The sequence below is a fragment of the Diadema antillarum genome, unplaced genomic scaffold (assembly GCF_040938485.1).
Source record: "Diadema antillarum isolate AM-2024a unplaced genomic scaffold, OU_Dant_1.0 scf00000174, whole genome shotgun sequence".
Taxonomy (NCBI): Eukaryota; Metazoa; Echinodermata; class Echinoidea; order Diadematoida; family Diadematidae; genus Diadema; species Diadema antillarum.
The window spans coordinates 744,137-764,757 of record NW_027271063.1 but is presented as its reverse complement, the minus strand read 5'-3'; the positions used below and the strand labels follow the sequence as shown (position 1 = coordinate 764,757).

The window sequence follows — 20,621 nt, the reverse complement described above, 5'->3', positions numbered from 1 at the left end:
GATATTTGCGATTAAAGGTCAAGAAAAATAAAGAGAATAATAAGAAAATGTTTGCTTCTTTTGACCATAACTTAAGAAATATACCTTTTTATGTAGTGACCAATATATCATTTAAAAGGTTTGATTTTGTACTTTATGATAGAGATCGTACTTTCAAAATCTTCAAAAATGGACTTATCGGTTTTTGCAAACAAACCCTTCAAATGAAAACTTCACAAATAAAAGTTTTGGATAATACATGTAGTCCTGTGATTATGTTACCTATCAGGTACATATATAATTAAACTCAAATTGTAGCACCATGCATGGTTGTCATGAAAAATGCGCATGCAAAATGGTTTAAGTGCCATTTTCAAACATAGAAGTAAGACTATCATCAGATGATTGCAAAATTAAACCTTGCTTCCCATTGATCTTTAACTTGTTGCATTTATTTTTTAGTAATGATTGGAAGTATCCCATATTTTCAGCGCTTTTCGCAGGTTTACTCGCAAATATCTCAACTTGGCAAGAATGGAGTTGACACATTTTGCGATCAAACTCTTCCAATATAAACCCCTTGAAATAAATTGTTAGCTACCCTTTAAAGGACTCTTCCAATAATTGGGAAAAAATGATAGCAAAATATTGAATAGGCCTTGGCTTAGACCATGCCTGTTGACATCAAAGGTGTTTTATGATACAGAAGTGACTGAGTCTCGGTCCATGCAATGGAACAAGATTTTCCTTCTTTTTTTCTTCTTCTCCTCTTCCTCCTGGCTTGTTCTCAGTGTTATCATTATTGTTGTCATTATAATCATCATTAGCATTATCATGATTAGTCTTGATAACAGTAGTATGATTATAACAATTTGACTGTTAATAAGGAAACTAGCGATGATTGTGATGGTATGCCGTCTACTTAGCGACGAGAGTGTGCTGCGCTGGGGCGGCAGCTATAGGCCTATAGTGCAGAACCAAGGATGGAAGAAAAGTAGTACTACATCATCACTTTATTGACGTTCATATAAAACAGAAGACGTGCAGAAACACAATAGAAATAACAATATTATCACAGTAAAACTTGTAGATTTTCATGAGTAGATGTATAGATGAATTAACATGCAAGTGAGAATTAGGGCCTACACATACAATAGACACTATCTAGGAGTCTCAAATGGGGGGGGGGGGGGGGGGGGCAACCTGCACGATATAATGTCTTATTTGGATTTTAACCTAGAATAGTCCCCCTCCCCCCCCCCCCAAAAAAAAAAAATGAAATAAATAAATGAATAAATAAATAAATAAAAATACAAAATAAAACAAAAACAAAAAACTAGGAAAGATGCGATATACATACTAAACTTAAAATTTAACACACAGGGCCTAAGTAATATCACAGTCTGATCATAGCAATGAAAATTTTAAATTGTTTATGAATGCGTTAAACCAAGGAATTTAAAGTACCTGGTAACCTTCTGTTTATAGACAGGAATCTTAATTGGGTACATGTATGATGTATGTTAAAAACTTAAAACAAAAAAAATTATGATTACCGGTACTGAAAGTCAGTATTCTTTGGATACACAAATGTCTTGAACAGTACATCGTTCACACTGATGAATCTATTACATTGTATTGGAAATGTCGACTTTAGGGGTACCGTACCATAGGTAGGGCCTATTATGAAGAGTTTGTTCGAATGCCAAACTGGCTTAAGCACAATTGTCAAACATTTTAAAGCTATAGTTCATTCTGAAAGCAAATACAGTTCTTTTCAGTTGTACTAGTGGTTTTGATGTATAGCAGAGGGATGTTCTTGAAGCTATGTTTTAATAATGACATCCCATACTTTTTTGTCATTTATTTATTTTGTTTGCTTTGTGTGTGTGTGTGTTTTTAGCATGTTTGATCCCAAATATTTCAAATTTAAATAAGAAAAAGGTTTAGCCAACAAGCTCTATTTCTATTATCTGAAATAGGCAAAATCACATGCGTGGGCGGTCCGCGGATTGGTCAATGATGTAGCAAAAAGGAAAAACAAAACACATAAACAAACACAAAGAAAAGGTACGATAAATACTAAACTTCAATCATAGGCCTGGTTTACTACTAGATACAGCACTGCAATCACAGTACTGGGCCCCGTCTTATAAAGCCTTCAAATCAATCACAAGTCCCCAAATCAATCGCAACTTGCATTGAAGCTCACATGAAACTTGTGATTGATTTCTATCACAAGTCTTTATAAGACAGGCCCCTGGACGATCATATCCGCCCGATGCGCTTAGCTACAATGTCCTCCATCCAAAGAGATTTTTCTCCTCCCCACCACTGGGAAAATCTCTTTGGTTCCATCATTTCGGTGGTTCCATCCAACTTTGAGGATATACCCGCCATCTGCGTTCGAAGTTTGCCAATGCCGTCTCGACCTTTTCACCAAGTTCGCCATCATAGGGTCGCATGCACGCTCCCGGGTTAGTGAGCAAAAATGCTGTAACATTTGATCTTCTCTTCACGAATCATCACTTTCATGTCCATGATTAAAAAATATTCGTAACAAGAAATCATGTTTTGGGCGTTTAACGAATGTAAAATCATGAATCCGAGAGAAAATGGGCAGACAGTACCGGTACATTATCATTGTAACAGACTATGATGTGGATAATTATGCATGTGCTACTCTCCATTGGATCGCAGTGCAGTACTCGGTAGACAACTACACGCTTCCTGTGTGTGTGTACTGTGATGCGTACCGCACACGTTCTAAAGTGCTACACGGGTGTCGATGCCAGTTAGGTTACGGTTGTGATTGTGTAGATCTTACGTTGAGTGTGTGTTTCATGAAGATCCGACTCAGTGACTGAAAAATGAATGAATTAGTGTAGAACAGAAATGTTCCTACTACAATCCTAGTGTAAATTTAAATCAAAGATCGCAGCAGCGTACACTGAGAGTAGCGAGTGCAGTGGTGTGCTCCAAAACCAAAAGTCCAACAGCAAATCACTTTTTTCCCCTCCCCTGTTGCTAGAAAAAGTGTGTGTGTGTGTGTGTGTGAAGGGGAGAGGGGGCAAGCTCAACGTTAGCACTCATCTGCCATCCAAAAATACCAATGTAGGCAATACCAGGGCTGCCAACTCTCCTAGCATTTTGGTCCTTTCTCACCTCTAAAACTTTATTTCATTTGCATGCATTTCTATTGATCTCGCTCTCATTTTGACTCCTAAATTATACTATTGCGATTGGCCTATGGGAGTCTCACTCTCAACTACGAACTAGTTTCCAGTGTTGGCAGCCCTAGCAATACCTGCAAAGATGAATTTAGACACGATCTCATTTGTGACGTAGACTGCTCAAGAATCTATTGTTATTTATGTTGACGTGCTGAAGAACATTTTTTCCTTTTTTTTTTTTTTTCAAATTAGACCCCATTTTTTTTCTTGTTATTTCCTTTGTTTTAGCAAAACATGCACCTGGTGTGCTCCTCCCCCCCCCCCCCCCCCCCCCCGATCCGCCACTGGATATGACATGCGCACTGCCACTGCTATTAATTCTCACTGAGTTTCAACCAGATCTGAGTATTTCAATAAAAAGGAGGGAAGAGTTATACAAAGTGCAAGTCAACATTAAAAAAAAAAACATAGAAAAACATTTAGGGTGTCGATGTGTTGGACACCCACACATTTTAATGCGCAATGGTAGATTAGTATGTAAAGTTCAAGAAACAAAATGGCCAAACTACATGTATTTCATTTACCTTTATAGATAGAGGTTGAAATAATTGAAGCACGGGAAATATGGGGAACTTTATGGAAGGATAAAACATGGCAGATCATAGTATTTAAGAGTCATGGAATGTTTGCATCTTTCTCCTTGATAACTCCATATCTTGAAATGCATGTTGTGAAGACCAAGGAAATACAGACCTACTACTGTGCATACACATGACAGCTTCTTGTTGACTAGTAGAACCATGAAAATTATGATTTCTTTGTAAACACATTTGGAAAATCAGAAAACATTCATTTGAGATATGACTGATCATGAAATGTCAGAATTGTCACTTATCTTGCCGCACATTTAGTGCTGGTCTGTTTTTCTTTCCTTGAGAGGAAAAAAAGAACCTTCCTTGCAACTGATTGACAAATTGCCCTACATCGACGTAAATAAGCACTGAATTGATCAGTGTCTTAGTAGTAGCCATGATAAAAAAATCATGGGCGTACATACTCGAGCAGGATTTGAACCTGTTCGAATCCTGCTCGAGTATGTACGACCATGATTTTTTTTTTTTATCATGGCTACTACTAAGACACTGATCAATTCAGTGCTTATTTACGTCGATGTAGGGCAATTTGTCAATCAGTTGCAATGAAAACATCTCGACGGAAGAAAATCATGAATTTGAAGGACCTTCCTGTCCCCCGCTCTTCACTTTTTACCCCTGCGTACAACCTCCATATGTTGCTTCCCTCCACAATTCGCCTCCTTCTAGGCTCTTCTGCCAAACTACGATCCGAATAAGGACTACATACGCATGGTGTTACTGCAAACCTTTTTCCCTCAAGAACCTTCCTGTTGATGGTTGTAGCCATAAGATTTCATTGTGTTGCAGATTTAGGTGACCATATGTCGAGTGAAGATTGATATTTAGGAAGGTTTTCCCCTATATTCCCTTTTACATTCCTTGATTTTCAACAAGTTTGTTTATCTTTCGCTTTTGCCACACAGAAAGGGTATTTCCCAGTCAGCTCTGCCATACAGGCGAAGTGTGCCAACAGTAAGTACTTTCAGTATTTTGTGATATTGTTACATGCAATGACAGAGGTATACATGCACTTTCAAAAGAGTATCCACAGATAATATGAAACACTATTTATCTGCATTAGGATTTAAAGCAGGCTTTGGTTTATGGTCCTAGGAATTATTACATGTCATAAATACACTGTACCTTTGTGGTTGGTATTCTGCTTGTAACAAGATGCATCCAAGATAGAGTGCTCAATAGATTGGGGAAACATTGTAGACATGTAGCTTTTGAACCCTATTTGCCCGAGGTCACCAAATGATAACCATTTTAGAAATCTGGTGGCCCAACAACAACTTTTGGTGGCCCTGGGCTATGGTTTATGTTGAGCCCTAGGATTTGTGACAGGCATGCCACATGCGCAGTTAACTTTTAAAGGACAAGTTCACCTTTATAAACATAGGGATTGAGAGAATGCAGCAATATTAGTAGAACACATCAGTGAAAGTTTGAGGAAAATTGGACAATCAATGCAAAAGTTATGAATTTTTAAAATTTGTGTGTTGGAACCGCTGGATGAGGAGACTACTACAGCTTGTGGTTTTATATGCGTACAACAGTATAAAGAAAATGTAAAGAAAATTCAACACATTTTCACTTTTTTCGCATAATAAAAGAACACTTGACTTGCCTCTTTCTAAATAACATAACATATGTCGGTAACGAGTCGAGGGAATGTGTACTTTTTTCAAAAGATGACATTTTGTGAAATTCTCTCTATATTTCCTTATATTGTTGTACGCATGTGACATCTAAGTTATTCATACACTGCAGTAGTCTTCTCATCCAGTGGTTACTGCACAAAAACTTCAAAAATTCATAACTTTTGAACGGATTGTCCGATTTTCCTCAAACTGTCAATGATGTGTTCTACTAATATTGCCATATTCTCTCAATCCTTATGTTTATGAAGGTGAACTTGTCCTTTAAGTAAACAAAATTGATGAAATGAATAGAATTGCAAATAGCAATTGAGCCAAATGAGATGCATGAGTACCTGTATAGGGAATGTTGTGATCATGTACAATGTGGTAATTAAATGCTGTATTACAGTGGTATACAAATATACCAACACCCACACCATCATGAAGTTTCATATTTCTGATCTTCTGAATGGGCATGTTCTGATAATTTTTACTCATTTGTTGCTTTTGTTTGGCTGTCCTTGGCTTGTCCATAAGTTCTATTTCTGCTTACTGAAGGCACATGGGGGGTCTTGTTGAGTTTTGGCATCCTTAATGATGCAACAATTAGAGAAATGTTGTTTTGACCAACCTCGGGGTAATGCAAGGTATAAAATGTGATTTGTGGAACACATTACAGATTTGTATAGCATAATATGTATAACATCTCCCTGCTCTGTCTGTTCATTCTAGTGGCTGAAACTGTCCTCCGATGACGTGAAAGAGCACATCTACAAAATGGCCAAGAAGGGCCTGACTCCATCACAGATTGGTGAGTGCTTCAGCTCATTGCTCGAATAACATGTAATAGCGATGTGACCGAAATGCCTAATACGATTACATGGTGTTATTGGAACAGCTATCTTACATGGTCACAAGGGAAGCACTGAAGTGCTTGCAGTAACAAAGCTACCAGGGGACCAACAACATGTGTACACTCCCTACCCTGGCAATGACAAAAGAGTTCTTTGCCTCTAGAAGGGCAAACTGCTGCTGCCAGAGGACTCGAACCTGGGACCTCATGATTGAGAGTCCTTGGTCTGAACCACTGAGCCACAGTGGTGTTTCTGATGCAATTATTATTTCCCTACACAAGAGCAATTATAGTTCAGCAGTTTTATAGAACATGCTGCTCTGTCCCACCTTAATGTACCAGGGCCATTGTGATTTATTTTGGATACTTCTTCAGTAGAACACAATGTCATGTGACGACTGTACACACAGGCTGTGAATTGTTAGGTCAATTGTTATGTAGGGGTATTTCAAAGGCAGCAAAAAAAAAAAAAAAGTAAGATAAAAAGTTGGTTGGTTTTTTGAAAAAATTAGACACTGAGTCAAGTTTGACCCAAGTTTACTGGTAATGTTGAGTGTCAATATTCCCAAACCCCTTTCCCCTGTCAATACCAACAAACTGTTTTGCACATTTGGGCCAAGAGCTCAGAATCTCTCACGTTTTTCTTCAAATGTGAATAGATAGTTTACAAATACCTCAGATGATTTACATACAGGCATTGGAGACTGATTACTGTATAAACTGTTATTTTTGCGTACAGATATTTTCGCGGATGAGCAGGTCACAGACACTTTCACGAGATGTTGTTTTCGCGAAGTGACACTGAGGCTATTGTAAATGCACTATTAGCATAGCGCATGGCGACATTTTCGTGTTGTGTTAAATTCGCAGTCCACTAGTCATTTGCGAAATTTGCGAAAATAACAGCATAAGAGTAGTCAAAAGAAACAATGCTTGATCGATCACTGACTTTGAACTCTCCTCTTGCATGAACTAGGCGTGATGCTGCGTGACTCCTACGGTGTTGCCCAGGTTCGCTTCGTCACAGGGAACAAGATCCTGCGCATCCTCAAGGCCAAAGGTCTGGCCCCCACCCTTCCAGAGGACCTCTACTCCCTCATCAAGAAGGCCGTCGCTGTCCGCAAGCATCTGGAGAGGAACCGCAAGGTGAGATGTTGGTCTTGGTTTAGCCAAGGCTCGACATCGGCAGTCTGGCCCTATGACCCAGGGCTACTAGAAATTGATTTAAGTCTACCACTTCATGAGAAATAATATCTTTTGGTAGCCCATTCGGATCACCAAAAAGATATCTGTTGGACAGCATAATTTCTCCAAGTATTTTGCACAAAATTTAGTGTTAAAGCGAGCCCCACCTGCTCACAAATTGCATATTCTGATAGCTTTTTATTTGGTTGGATTTTGATATTTGCTTCATAGGCAAATGAGGAAGTTTCATATACAGTACATATGTGACCCACCACAACAAAAGGATCCTAAAGTCGCTGACGGCTGAGTCGAGGAAATCGAGTTTGAAGTCAGATCATAAAAATCGGTCAGAAGGATTATTTCCTGTTCTTGGCATAATTTTGTAGTCTAATGTATCGTCTATCATCTGCCGAAATTGCCACTTTCATTGACAGATCTCATCCACGCAATGAGACATGCACTGATCCTTTACAATAACATGCAAATTAATGACATGCAAATTTGGAAATTGTGCATGCAAAATTTGGAAATTGCTATTTGTCATTGTTGTCTTTAGAGTTCAGTCATACATGGCATTTGTCAACATAATTAGATATCAATGGAAAGAGGAAGAGTTCCCCTTTCCTCACAACCAACATTGCGCTCTCCATAGCTGACAATTATAAAATTGTAGCCCTTCCAAGTTGGATTACCCTTTTTTTATATACGCACTGCATAGATTAGAATAGAATTTGATGGGTAGGAAAGAGAAAGACAGAAAAATGGAATTTTTGGCTCCATTTGGAAAGATTGAAAGGTCTTTTTTAATCACTTGCAAAATTTAGAACTCTTGTAATGCAATTCTCCCCACTAGTCACCCCCATTTATGCAGTAAAGATATCAAAAACAAGTATGCCAACCTTATTGCTTCATTCTTATGTTTTCTATGTAGATGTTGAAGTTCATGTTTTTCCTCCCTTTGAATGAGGGCAGTAACTACAAGAACAGATTGTGGCTTGTGAATATGACCTCTATTATGTTTTCTTCCCTGCATGATAAGTGTGGTTTTAAAGATTTTCCCTAAGGAATGAAGTGAAATGTAGATGACTCCTGTTAGAAAGAACTTCTTGGGACCAGCAGTTTTCTTCTGTTATGTCTAAATCTCTTTTTAACCAAGCATTGGAGTCTGAAAAGAGATATGAATAATTTTGTGAATTCAATTTTTACTTCTTTGTGATAAGAATATTATTATAATCATGTTTGTTACAATGGGGATGCATGGTAAAAAAATATTACCAGAATGAACAAAAGAAGAAGAAAAAGCCACTCCTGCCTTTTTCTGTCTCTCACACTCTTCTCCCTTCTCTGGCCCCCCAGGACAAGGACTCCAAGTTCCGCCTCATCCTGATCGAGAGCAGGATACACCGCTTGGCCCGCTACTACAAGACCAAGAGGATCCTACCACCCAACTGGAAATAGTAAGCAAACACCACATTATGTGGTTCCACTGCCTTTAATAAAGAGATACTGTACACCTTGTGAAATCAATGTGAACAGGACCAGAGAAAATCTGTTGACTATGGCGAATGCAGAGTTACACAGAACTCGACAATATAACAAAAGAATAGAACTAGAACAGGGAAATTTTGGGCTTTCTTTCTCAACCTACAGTAAGTGATTTGTTAACTTGTGCAATGTTTACTTACGCAAGATTTACTATAACGCATAGAATATATATGGAAGATTGTCCTCAATCTTGTGAACTTGCAAGGTGTATCTGCTCTGGCATTGCTTTCTCTGTTCAATTTTTTTTTTCTGTTTTTTTTTTCTCCAATTTTACACCTTTGAAAATAGAAACAAGACACATAAGAAAGAAAAAGTATACCCCACCTCGCAAGGAAGAGAGAAATAAAAGGATCCCTTGAAGTCATGTTAGTTTGCTCTCTCCTCTCCTGAAGGCATAGACAACTTGACAAACTTGTACATGAGAAATACGCCTTCACTGCTTACACTACATGTGTCTATGATTATCTCTGCATTTGATAAGTCAAGCAGGAAATGATTTTCCTGGTATCGCATAGCAATTTGCTATGCTTTTTGGTATGATTACTATACAAAGTGTCATTTACCCAGCAGTTTTATCACTTATAGACTTGTAAACCATTTTGTTCAACTAAAATTGCTATTCAATTTCGAGAAGGAAAATAATTACCTGGTCCAGTATAATTGGTGTAATCTTCTGCCAATTATTTGTGCAATTACAAGAACCATGAGGTGTCCTTATGCTGTAATGTATTCATAACGTTTAAAGAAAAAATAAACATAGCATTGAAAGTGGAAGCACTGCTGCATGTTCATCCATCTTAAGCCATTGAGAACCAGCTGACTTTGCTATTTAACACACATTTCCCATAGACACCTGCCAGAGGGTACTGGGGATGAGGCTTCCATGGGTTAAAGGTCATGTTTACCTTTTGGGAGCAGTGATTTTAAAAAATTTCAAGATATCACATTTGATGCATATGTGTAGGTCTGTGGTACGTGGTATCACAAAACATCCTGCCATGTAAAATTTTTGCAATAAAGCCTAAAATGTAAGGAGATATCAGTATTTTTCTCAAACCATAACTATAGATGGTTTAGTCTAGAAGCATTTTTATTAGAACTATTGTTCACATTTGTGTATTTAACAATACTTAACTTCAAATGGTAAATTATGCCTTTAATGCTTGCTTCCAGCTGTTTTTCAATCACTGTTGTAATGTTCATGGTTGTAGTAATTTTAGCTCTGTTATGTAAATTGTGAACTCAGTAGGAGATGTCATTGACAATACATTTAAGTGGACACTCATTGGGATTTCTATTTTCCCCTGATCTTTTCTCTCACATTCACAGCGAATCATCGAACGCAGCTGCCCTGCTGGCATGAAGTGGGATGATGTCGCCTCTTTAGGTTATGGCAATGTACAAATAAACCAGAAGCTCCACTGGTAAAGCAAGTTCACTTTGTACTTAGTCTTCTTTCCAGTCTTTTGCTTCAAGTGATTATATGATGCGAGGAAGGCATTTTCTGTGCCAGTGTGTTGCGAGTTGATTCAAACTACTGTATACGCCATATATTAAGTGAGTCTAATTTTTTGCAAATCAGGAATTCCCGACAATTTCGCGATAGGGGAGTACAGTAATGAACGAAAAAATGTACAGTGCACTTCCATTGTAATGAACACGGCTGTAACGAAATTGCGGCTACAACGAAGTAAAAATTCGGGCCTGCAAAATTATCCACTCTTTGTTCTTTATAGTTTATTTGTTCGGTGATAACGAACGTTTGATACATTGTACAACGAAAGAAACTTTGCCGGTCCCGAGGACTTTGTTGTAACAGGAGTCCACTGTACGTGTGCATGTCGCATTCATGTCGAGATCAGAGTTAGAATTTTTGCGTACATGTAGGCCTGCTGCTAAATTTGCGAATACCACCAGACTTGAGAAATTCATGAAAAATGAAAACCACGCGAAATATGTGGCGTATATATGCAGTAATATTAGTGGGAGTTAATGAATGATGAGATAAAAATGATGTCATTGTGTGTGGTGATGGTATGCAGACTGTTCTCTTGAATAATGAAAATCATGTAATGATACACAGTAGTACAGCATGTTTTTGACTTGTGTGTGTGCTTGTGTTTGTTTGTATTCAGTGGTGTTGTAAGCTGTGTATCAAGTACATCAGGGTCAATTTAGTCAAATGGCGAACATATTGTTGGGTTGTGTTGAGTGGTTTTGCGTTGATTATGAAATCAAAAACTGTATTAATTTTTGCTGCAGGCAGTGTACTGCTTTAAGATGTTCACAAAATATTGATTTGTTGGGCAACATATTTGAGCGGTTTACCTTCATGAACATTAAAGAGATTGCATAGTTTTGGTTGAGACCTAATTTCAGGTTTCTAAAATTTTGGTGAGATAATGAGAAACCTCTTATGAAATATGAAAGAGCATGTAATTCCATGAGGAATTCAATGTTTATTTGATGAAAAATGGTTTTGAAATGGCTGAGATATCCAAAAAAGAGCGATTTTAATAAAGTGTGGGACACACCCTTTATAACGATTGCTTTGTTCTACTTTTTTTGTGTGTGTGGATGTTTCAGTCATTCCACACCCCATTTTCATCAAATAAACTTTGAATTCCTCGTAAAATGGTATGTTCTGTACTATTTCATAAGTGTTTTCTTGGTTTCTCGCAAAAAGTTAAAAGCCCAATTCTCATCTCCACCAATACTGAACCATCCCATTAAAGATGTTAACAAAATATTGATTTATTGGGCAACATATTTGAGCGGTTTACCTTTTTGAGCATATGTGACCGTGCATCACAAAACAAACAAAAAGTCGCACCCCTTGATTTTACGTGAGGACTCAAAACAGGTGAAATGGGTCAACTAAGTCAATCTTGAGTTTTTCATATTTTCTGAAAGAGCTATCTTTCTTCTACATTATTCTTTAGTTTGGGATCATAACACGAATGGGAAAGTGTGGTTTCCGCAGTTTTTCTACAACCCCTGTTTGGGGGAGAGTACACCTGTAGAATGATCAGGTACATGTAATAGAGGCCCCTTTTCATTTCTTGAAATCCTTTGTACACTCCTCACTTTCAAGTCTAACAACTTTTCAAAGGATAACGCTACTGCTTTGAAATTTGGCAGTAATCATGGACAGAATGTACCAATAGATCATGCTCAATTTCAGCTTAATCTGGAAATCCCTTCATTGTTGCTCCGGTGGTTTACATCCTCTGTTTTGTCCTTTTCATCCCACAGCTAGCACAGCCTTGTAAAGATTAAGCGCTTGAATAGACTCTGTACTTCAGAGCCTCTTTTCTCAGTTCACACTTCTCCAGAGTGTGTGCTTTCTTTCCAGTATTTAGGTAGGTTAGGGGAGTCCATTTGAATTCAGTTATACATCATTTTAAAGCTTAGGGTCTGCTCTTTCAGAATCTGTCCTTAACTAAAAATCAATGTCTGGCGACTTTTTGTTGGTTTGGTGATGCAGGGTCACATATACAGTATTTTTGACTCCCCACATGATACAGTGTATTTGTAATTTGAACATAGACTTTTGGTTTCACCAGTTTCTTTGTGGCCAAAGGTTTTGTGTCCACATTTGTTTTGCCTCGTGGTACACTAAATGGAGAACCAACCATTACACTTCATACACTGAAAGAAATAAATACAAGAAAATGGATTTGCAGTCCTCTAGTGAAAGTTTTATTTCCTCTTTTTGCTATTGATACAACACATGTGCCCTTGTAATCTACATACACGTGTATATACTTCACAGCTAGCTCCGTGTAAGTGAAATCTCAATGGCACTGAAGAAAAGGCATCAGCTTTTAAGGCAGTATTTCATTTTATCGAGTTTGAGTAGCAACAAAACATATCCATGAATATCATAAAGATGTGTACAGATTTAGTACATATTGTACATGCATACATATGTTGTAATTACATGTACTATACACACAAACATATTTATCTTGATTGTTTTGACAAAATTTGACCAAAAAAAAAAAAAAAGATCACTGAGTCAACTAATACATGCATGGTACTAATTTTGAAAAAGAGGAAAAATGCACGTACAGCCATGGAATTTCCAAATTTATGTCATTCACTTTGCAGATTATTGATTATTCGACATCTATGCGCTGTCGACCTGCATGGAGTTGACTAGTAATAAATATATTGTATTTACTTTTGGGTATTCCTCTGAGGATACAGTTCAGGGGCTGCAGAACCTTTTTTGTTTGTGTGTGTGTGTGTGGGGGGGGGGGGGGGTGGGGGTCAGGGGTCAATGGTAGCCTATGGCAATTGGAGATACCAATGGTCAGTGGTAATCTATAGGAATTTGGAATTTGACAATGACGTTATTGAAATAGGACGTGGGGGGGGGGGGGTCTTCAATCATCTATTTATAATTCATGCCTCTGCTATACCTCCACCGAAGACAGCATTCTCTTTATTTTCTGCACTATTCGCACGTGAAGTTCTCGTCTTCATTTTGCTTGATCTTTCCATAACTTGAAACAGATCACGTTCTAGAATCTACTGACCGACTGACTCACACGCCTATTTCATGAATATTTTAGAAATTGGAAAGCACTTTTATATCAAGTACCTGTTTCTAGGTTAAGCGTCTGTACACAAGAGATCGATCATATACGACTTTAATACCCAATCCATATTGTTCTATCACATTATTTTCTCTATCTAATCCTTTGAAGTACATAGCTCTTCAATCTCTTTATGATGATGATGATGATTATCATTATTCCACAGTATAATCAAAAAGTGTCAGACATGAAACAGTGCAGCATTATGACTCACATAAAGCAGGGCTCGACACTAACGGTGGCCCGGGGCCACCAAAAATGAAAGTCGGGCCACCAAATTTCAAAAAAGGGCAAATTTGGTGGCCCGCCTCGGGCCACCAAAATTTTTTGAAAAGTATGTCAATAAATTCGTAACTTTTTGCGCCGGAAATTAGCGGTTAAATTTGTTCAAAGGATGGATGAAAAGGACTGAATGAGTGCCTGAGAGTGAGTGTTGCAAGTTTGTTGAAGTTTATTTATGAGTAGATATGTCCAACTTCCAATTCTTACCATCATAAAACTTACATATTTGACTCATTGAAAAAAAAAGGACTTTTAATGTTTTTTATTGTTTTTTTCGGGACACCAAAATTTTTCTCTCAGGCCACCAAAAATTTGAAATTTAGGATTTTGGTGGCCCACAAAAAAGTTAGTGTCGAGCCATGCATAAGGTCACACAATAACTAGGGTGCTGTATTATAAATCAACACAAGTCAACATGTATGTCAGTAAGATGCACAGATCCCTTTAATGCTAGTTCAAAACAAAGATATCCTTACACACAGCTTCTTTCTGGTTGGAAATGGCATGGGTATGGTTTGCAACAGCTGTATCCTAATTATATGAAGACCTGAATATAAGAATGACCCAAGTCCAATTTTTAGCCAAATTCAGTTTGACATGGGAAATTGTAGCTTATGCATGGACTTATCTTGTGTATAAATGATAAATCCTAATTACCCCCGGAAGTGCCTGAAATGAATGAGTGAAATCTTATATGAATGGAAGAATGAAGGACTCGGGTCATTCTTACATTCATATTATAGCGCCCTCTCTCATCCATTCTCTCTCTCTCTCTCTCTCTCTCTCTCTCTCTCTCAATCTCCTATAGCAGAATATCATGTATATGATACAAAGAACGACCCAAGTCTATCACACAAAATGCCATAATAATGTATGATCTAATTTGTATATACAATGTTGCCTTCCCATCACAGTTAAATAGAATATTATTGGACAAATTAAAAAAAAGAATGAAGTTTTTCTAAGTTTACTCGAAATGGTCTTCCATGGACTTGGGTCGTTCTTATATTCAGATACTCATATATTATATTATAATACTAATGTATTACGTACTATTATCACACTATGTATGCAAGTGGTGCTTAGAACCTGTTTCCATGTCGTTGAAGACCTGTGACGGTACAATTTGGTTCTCTGTTATCAGATTATTATCCTCATTGCTTGGTCCTTCAGAAGGGTCTTTTAACCACGGTCGGTCACTTGGTATCATATCGCATTCATTGACTTCCTCATCCCTCGTGAAAAACAGTTTATATTGAAATTGAAATCTATTTAAGACGACTTGATACAATCCAATTTTCAAAATAGGAAAAACCGGTATAAGAGTGTAATGATATTCATTGTGTGGTACTACCTCGGAGAAAGTACTTACAGCAACGGAAGCTTTAGCCTAGATCCATCACGATATAAACTGATGAATAGACACGTAAATGAAGTGACCAATCAAGTTTCTTTTTTTTCATAGTGCCAATAAAATAAATGAATTGTGCGCGGGAGATATGAACATTGTGATATTTTCTTTTTTTTTTATTTACATATATGGAATGCAGAAATATTTTTTATGGAGTGTTGTGCTCTGAAAAAGTACTTTATATAATAGGTATGGTATTACCGGACTGTACAGCATGATGATTCTGGACGCGCAAATTTCTGAGTATAAATTCATTCAATACGTGCGGGACCTCATAGGCTATCCTCACAGAGCGTTTTATGGGCCGAAATCGCCAAAAACAGCGACACAAAATGTAGAAACCCTATAGAAACTCAAATTTCACCTGAGAAATGTCAATTTATTATTTTATTTTATTTTATCATTTCATATATTTATGTCGATTTCATCGCGTGAATTCTTCGAAATGTTTATGTTAGACCTTTTACCGTATAATACGAAATTTGAGCCTCATTTGCCGACTTTCTTTTCGTAGTCCGCTCGGTACGAGTGTGTACGGTGAATCGTGGGTATGAATTGTGATTCTCGTGCAGGGACATTATGTGAAAGACGTCGATTGTTCCGTTACGAAAATCGTTTCCATAATTATAGTGCACAGGGTAAAAAAGACCTTTTGAAGAGGGGTTAACTTGAATTCTATTTTCCAAAAATCGGAGCGAATAATTTTCATAATTTTGCAGAATTCGTAATTTTCATGACTTTGTGGATAACTGGTGTAATTTTTGGTCGAAATTTCATCCTTTGAGTACGGAATTCAGAGCGTCCTGTGATACAATCCACTCTCTTAATTTTTGAGGGCATGGACCTTCGCCGACAGTTTAATGAAATGCCAATCTGTCCCGCCCAAAGCCATGCACGTGGCTAAATTGGAAGGTACCACGACGGTGAGTGGCATGTCACCCTCGAGATCCCCGGTGCCGACGAACAAGACATCGGCTGGCCATGCCTCACCGGGTGGATCGCCGTCAGTGGGTGCTATCTTCAGTCCCAGCAGATGGGCGTGTTCGGGTCGAGACAACCAGGGCACAAGGGCGTCCATTAGCTCTTCCTTCGGAAACTCGTGTCCCCTGATGATGAGGAATATGTGCGGGATTTTCTCACCAGGTTCAGCGATGTCGAACTCGTAGATGGTGATGGCGAGGATGGTGTCGTCAGGTGCCGTGATCTTCCACTTCGTGTTCAGAGTCGCACGGCGGCTACACGTAGTCTCGTGGGTCAGGATGGGGTAAATGACGTAATGCTGATTCAAGTTCACCTCGATGTCCAGCAATTCGTAAAACCCCTCGTTTTCAGAAAACGATGTCTCGGTCCCAAGGGCATCTTCTAAGTTGAAGTTCCCGATAACTGTTTTTTTTTTTTTTTTTTGGGGGGGGGGGATGAAAAGCAGCTCTACTCATCAGTGATGATAATAAATTACTAGAGTAAAATGAAACAAAGGCTTGTAGAAGTTTTAGTGAAATCGAACAATAACAAGAACGTTATACGAAAAGCAAAAGTCAATCTCGCCTAAGTCGACCTCGCATAAATTGTCTAAATTGTAATGGAGACAATGAATTTCTTCCAGGGTTGGGATAATTTTTTTTTCAGTGTGTAAGTCGAAATTCACTTAAGTCGATGGATTTTTTCCTGCCCCTTTCGATTCGTCTTACAGGACAGTGTAAAGGCATTATTAACCATGTGCAGATGAAACAACCCCATTCAGCTTTAGTGCTTCAAAATAGTTAGTGATAGAAACAAGAAATGTCAAAATGATAATCAGTATGATCAATGTTATAAGTATTGTTAAAATATACAAAATGTGAAAAATAGTCCATAATGAAACTGTTTATAGAATAACTCGTCTGCAGTTATGGTTTATTGAGAAAAATAGTGATCATCTCCTTATATTTTAGACTATAATTGCAAAATGTCACATGGTAGGATGTTTTATGATACAACTGACCTACGCATATGCATCACTTTTGTGATAACTCAGAACATCTTTTAATTCACCGCTCCTAATGGTAAACAGTACCTTTAGCTACATTGGCTGGAAGTGTGCTCGGAATACATGAATAATATCCATGACAATCACATTATCAGTGGTGGATTCAGGAATTCCGTAAAGGTGGGGGCGCAAAAATTATTTCTGGTGCCACTTCCGGGTTTCATCGGCTGACAAGCAAAAACAACAACAACAAGAAGCTTCACCGCAATAAAGATTAAAGGGGGCGCCCCCTTATTATTTTTTTTTTAATATATCTTTTATTTTCCAAAAAGTTAAGGGGCGCGCGCCCGGTGCGTTCCTCCCTCTGGATCCGCCACTGATTATGCAATTTAGATGAAGTAGAGATGTCACCACCGCACAATTTTTCTCAGGTTTGTCAACAGTATGAAGTACTTGATATAATGTTCACAAGTCGACAAGATCGGTGTGTATCTCATAATTATGCATCGTGTATAGTGTTTTGTAAATGAGGGCGAGCTTCTCGCCAACACCTGTTCAGTATATGGGTTAAAACTGCTAAAATGTACAATTCGAATATAATTTTTTTTTAAACAAAGTTTTCCCAAAATATTTTAACATCATAAAGAAAGAGAACACTTTATATTATGAGCACATATACGTGTATTGTTCTCAGCTCTTTTTTCCATATACTTACTTCAAAGTGAGCCCACGAATATTACTGGTGTATATACGTTGTACGTTACTGTACTACACTTTGTTAATGTTATTCTTTGTTTGTTTGTTTGTTTGTTTGTTTGTTTGTTTGTATGTATGTATGTTTGTTTGTTTATTTATTTATTTGTTTTGTTTGTTTGTTTGTTTGTTTTTAGTTACTCTAGGACGTAAAACCGTGGGGTAAACGTAGTTAGAAAAGTATCTTTTGGAATCCTCACAAACGTTCTTACCTGCCTGGCAGTATTCCCCTACGTGGCAGCCGACGCAGCGGCAGTAGAATCCGATGGTAGAGTGGTTGAAGCAGGTGCCTCCGTTTTGACACATCACAGAGGCACATGTTGGTGGCACTTTCAGTTTTTCGAAAGTACAACAAGCCAAATAATGATAAAGGTGGTGATTATAATGATGAATTATGATGATGATTGTGTTGACAATTTTAGATATTGATTCTTTGATATTGTACCAGCAGTAATGGTAATTAGTACATCCGAAAATAGATAAATGAAGACTGAAATGAAAGTTAAACCCACAGAATCGGAGTCTTAGCTATAAGGCGTCAAGGCGGGAGAATTCTATCGTTTATAATTCCGGTACTTGGGTTGGAGTATTTTCATATTTTTCAGGTGAACATTGCTGCTAATTACTGACATGCGTAGAATTTGAACAGCCCCGCGCTGTGTGGAACAGGGCAAATGACTTTACTATATATAAATAACATTATCAGAGCGCTTGCTCATATTAAAGGACAAGTCCACCTTCATATACATAAGGATTGAGAGAATGCAGTAATATTCGTAGAACACATCAGTGAAAGTTTGAGGAAAATCAGACAATTCGTTCAAAAGTTATGAATTTTTAAAGTATCTGCGCAGTCACTGCTGGATGAGAAGACTACTACACCATTATGATGTCACTTGCGTACAACGACATAAGGAAAATAAAAAGAGAATTTCACAAAACTTTACTTTTTGAATAAAGTGCACATTTTCTTCGACTTGTTACTGACATAATTATGTTAAGGGTGATATTATTCCCCCTTCTGAAAGAGAGAAGTGGAATGTTCTTTTGTTATGCGAGAAAAATGAAAATATGTTGAATTTTCTTTATTCTTTCTTTATATCGTTGTACACATGTGACATCATAAGCTATGGTAGTCTTGTCATCCAGCCGTGGCTGAGCAGAAACTTCAAAAATACATAACTTTTGAACGGATTGTCCGATTTTCCTCAAACTCTCACTGATGTGTTCTACTTATATTGCAGCATTCACTCAACCCACATGTCCATGAAGGTGAACGTGTCCTGTAAGAGAATGAATTCGGACAAAACATGTGAGCTCTGAAATATCTTCATTATTATTCAGAAAATGTTAAGCTCTTACTTGGAACATTATTGACAAATAAGGGAACAGTATAAAGGGGGTTGGGTAGGAATATCGAGGGTGTAATCTCACCTTTGTAGTGGCAGTGAGTGCCAGTGTATGGTTCAGTGCATTCGCATCTGTAACCCGACAAATCTTCAACGCATTTCCCTCCGTTCATGCACGGCTCGGATAAACAAGCTAAACACAAAAGAGTTCATAATTATTCGCATATAATATGATACATATTGATTATTGTGTTCCTCCACATTTATATCAGCGTTGCGTATTTTGTACAAAAAGAATGTACTCATGTACTCATGTACATGCTATAGGCACTACAGGTATACAAAGGGCTTTCTCGCAAAATCGGTTAGGCACCATGCATGCATTATAAATTTTCTCATCGTTTTCTTTGGAGTTTTAGCAGCTTCAATCGTCAGGATCTCAACGTAACAAGAATGGAGTTAGCTCGTTTTGTGACAAAACTTTTCATGATACTGTAAAGTGTACATAATAGTGAGTTCACGCATAACTAATGGTGATGAAGATTCCAGGCATAATGATAAAATCCTGATTTGCTTTTATCACTTCTGTGATGATGTCGGTGACAGCATTGATATGACTATAAGAATGATATTACTACTGCTAGTTTATACTACTACTACTATACTACTACTACTACTACTATAGTAGTAGTAGTAGTAGTAGTAGTAGTACAACTACTATTCATACTACAGTCTACCACCACCACCACTACTACCACTACTACTATATGGCTATAATATAATGCTTTTATGTTTATGACTGCAACTATTAGTGAAAATATTAGTGTAACTATTAGTGTAACCATTCGTGTAGCTCTGTGTGGTTGTTTATTAGTATAACCATTCGTGTTACTCTCAGTGTAACTTTTAATAGTTTAATTGCACGAACATTGGACATACCTGGCCAGGTGCACTCGATGTTCACAGGGGAAGAACCTGCTGTTGAAAATAACGTTCGCATGATGCGATCTTTTCTATCCGAGACGAACTTCGGTGTGAAAGTGACAACATCAGTGTCATTTCTTCGAGTCAGTTTATTGATACCAGGGAAATTAATGGATTTACACAGCCTCCTTGAAGTCAAACACTCCTTGGTCTGAAGAGAGATTGCAACAACTGTGCGAGATAAAAACAGTAATGTTTGAATAACATGAATAATTGTGATGATAATGATAGCAGATGCAAAATGAAGGAAATTATACGA

At 37.7% G+C, this 20,621-nt stretch overlaps 1 protein-coding gene across 1 annotated transcript; it reads left to right on the top strand.

Moving 5' to 3' along the window:
• The first annotated feature begins 4,648 nt into the window (after positions 1 to 4,648).
• On the top strand, positions 4,649 to 10,446 carry LOC139722859 (small ribosomal subunit protein uS15-like). The gene is made up of 5 exons (XM_071634142.1): positions 4,649 to 4,759; positions 6,163 to 6,241; positions 7,260 to 7,429; positions 8,825 to 8,925; positions 10,343 to 10,446. The coding sequence occupies exons 2-5, from the start codon at positions 6,208 to 6,210 to the stop codon at positions 10,374 to 10,376; spliced, it is 339 nt and encodes a 112-aa protein (XP_071490243.1). The 5' UTR covers positions 4,649 to 4,759; positions 6,163 to 6,207; the 3' UTR covers positions 10,377 to 10,446.
• The last annotated feature ends 10,175 nt before the right edge of the window (positions 10,447 to 20,621 follow it).

Bases quoted from the DNA above. Each gene is read 5' to 3' on its own strand.
- LOC139722859 (XM_071634142.1), top strand. From the start codon at position 6,208: ATGGCCAAGAAGGGCCTGACTCCATCACAGATTG. The intron at 6,242-7,259 runs GTGAGTGCTTCA...TGCATGAACTAG, and splicing joins CCTGACTCCATCACAGATTG to GCGTGATGCTGCGTGACTCC. The intron at 7,430-8,824 runs GTGAGATGTTGG...CTGGCCCCCCAG, and splicing joins ATCTGGAGAGGAACCGCAAG to GACAAGGACTCCAAGTTCCG.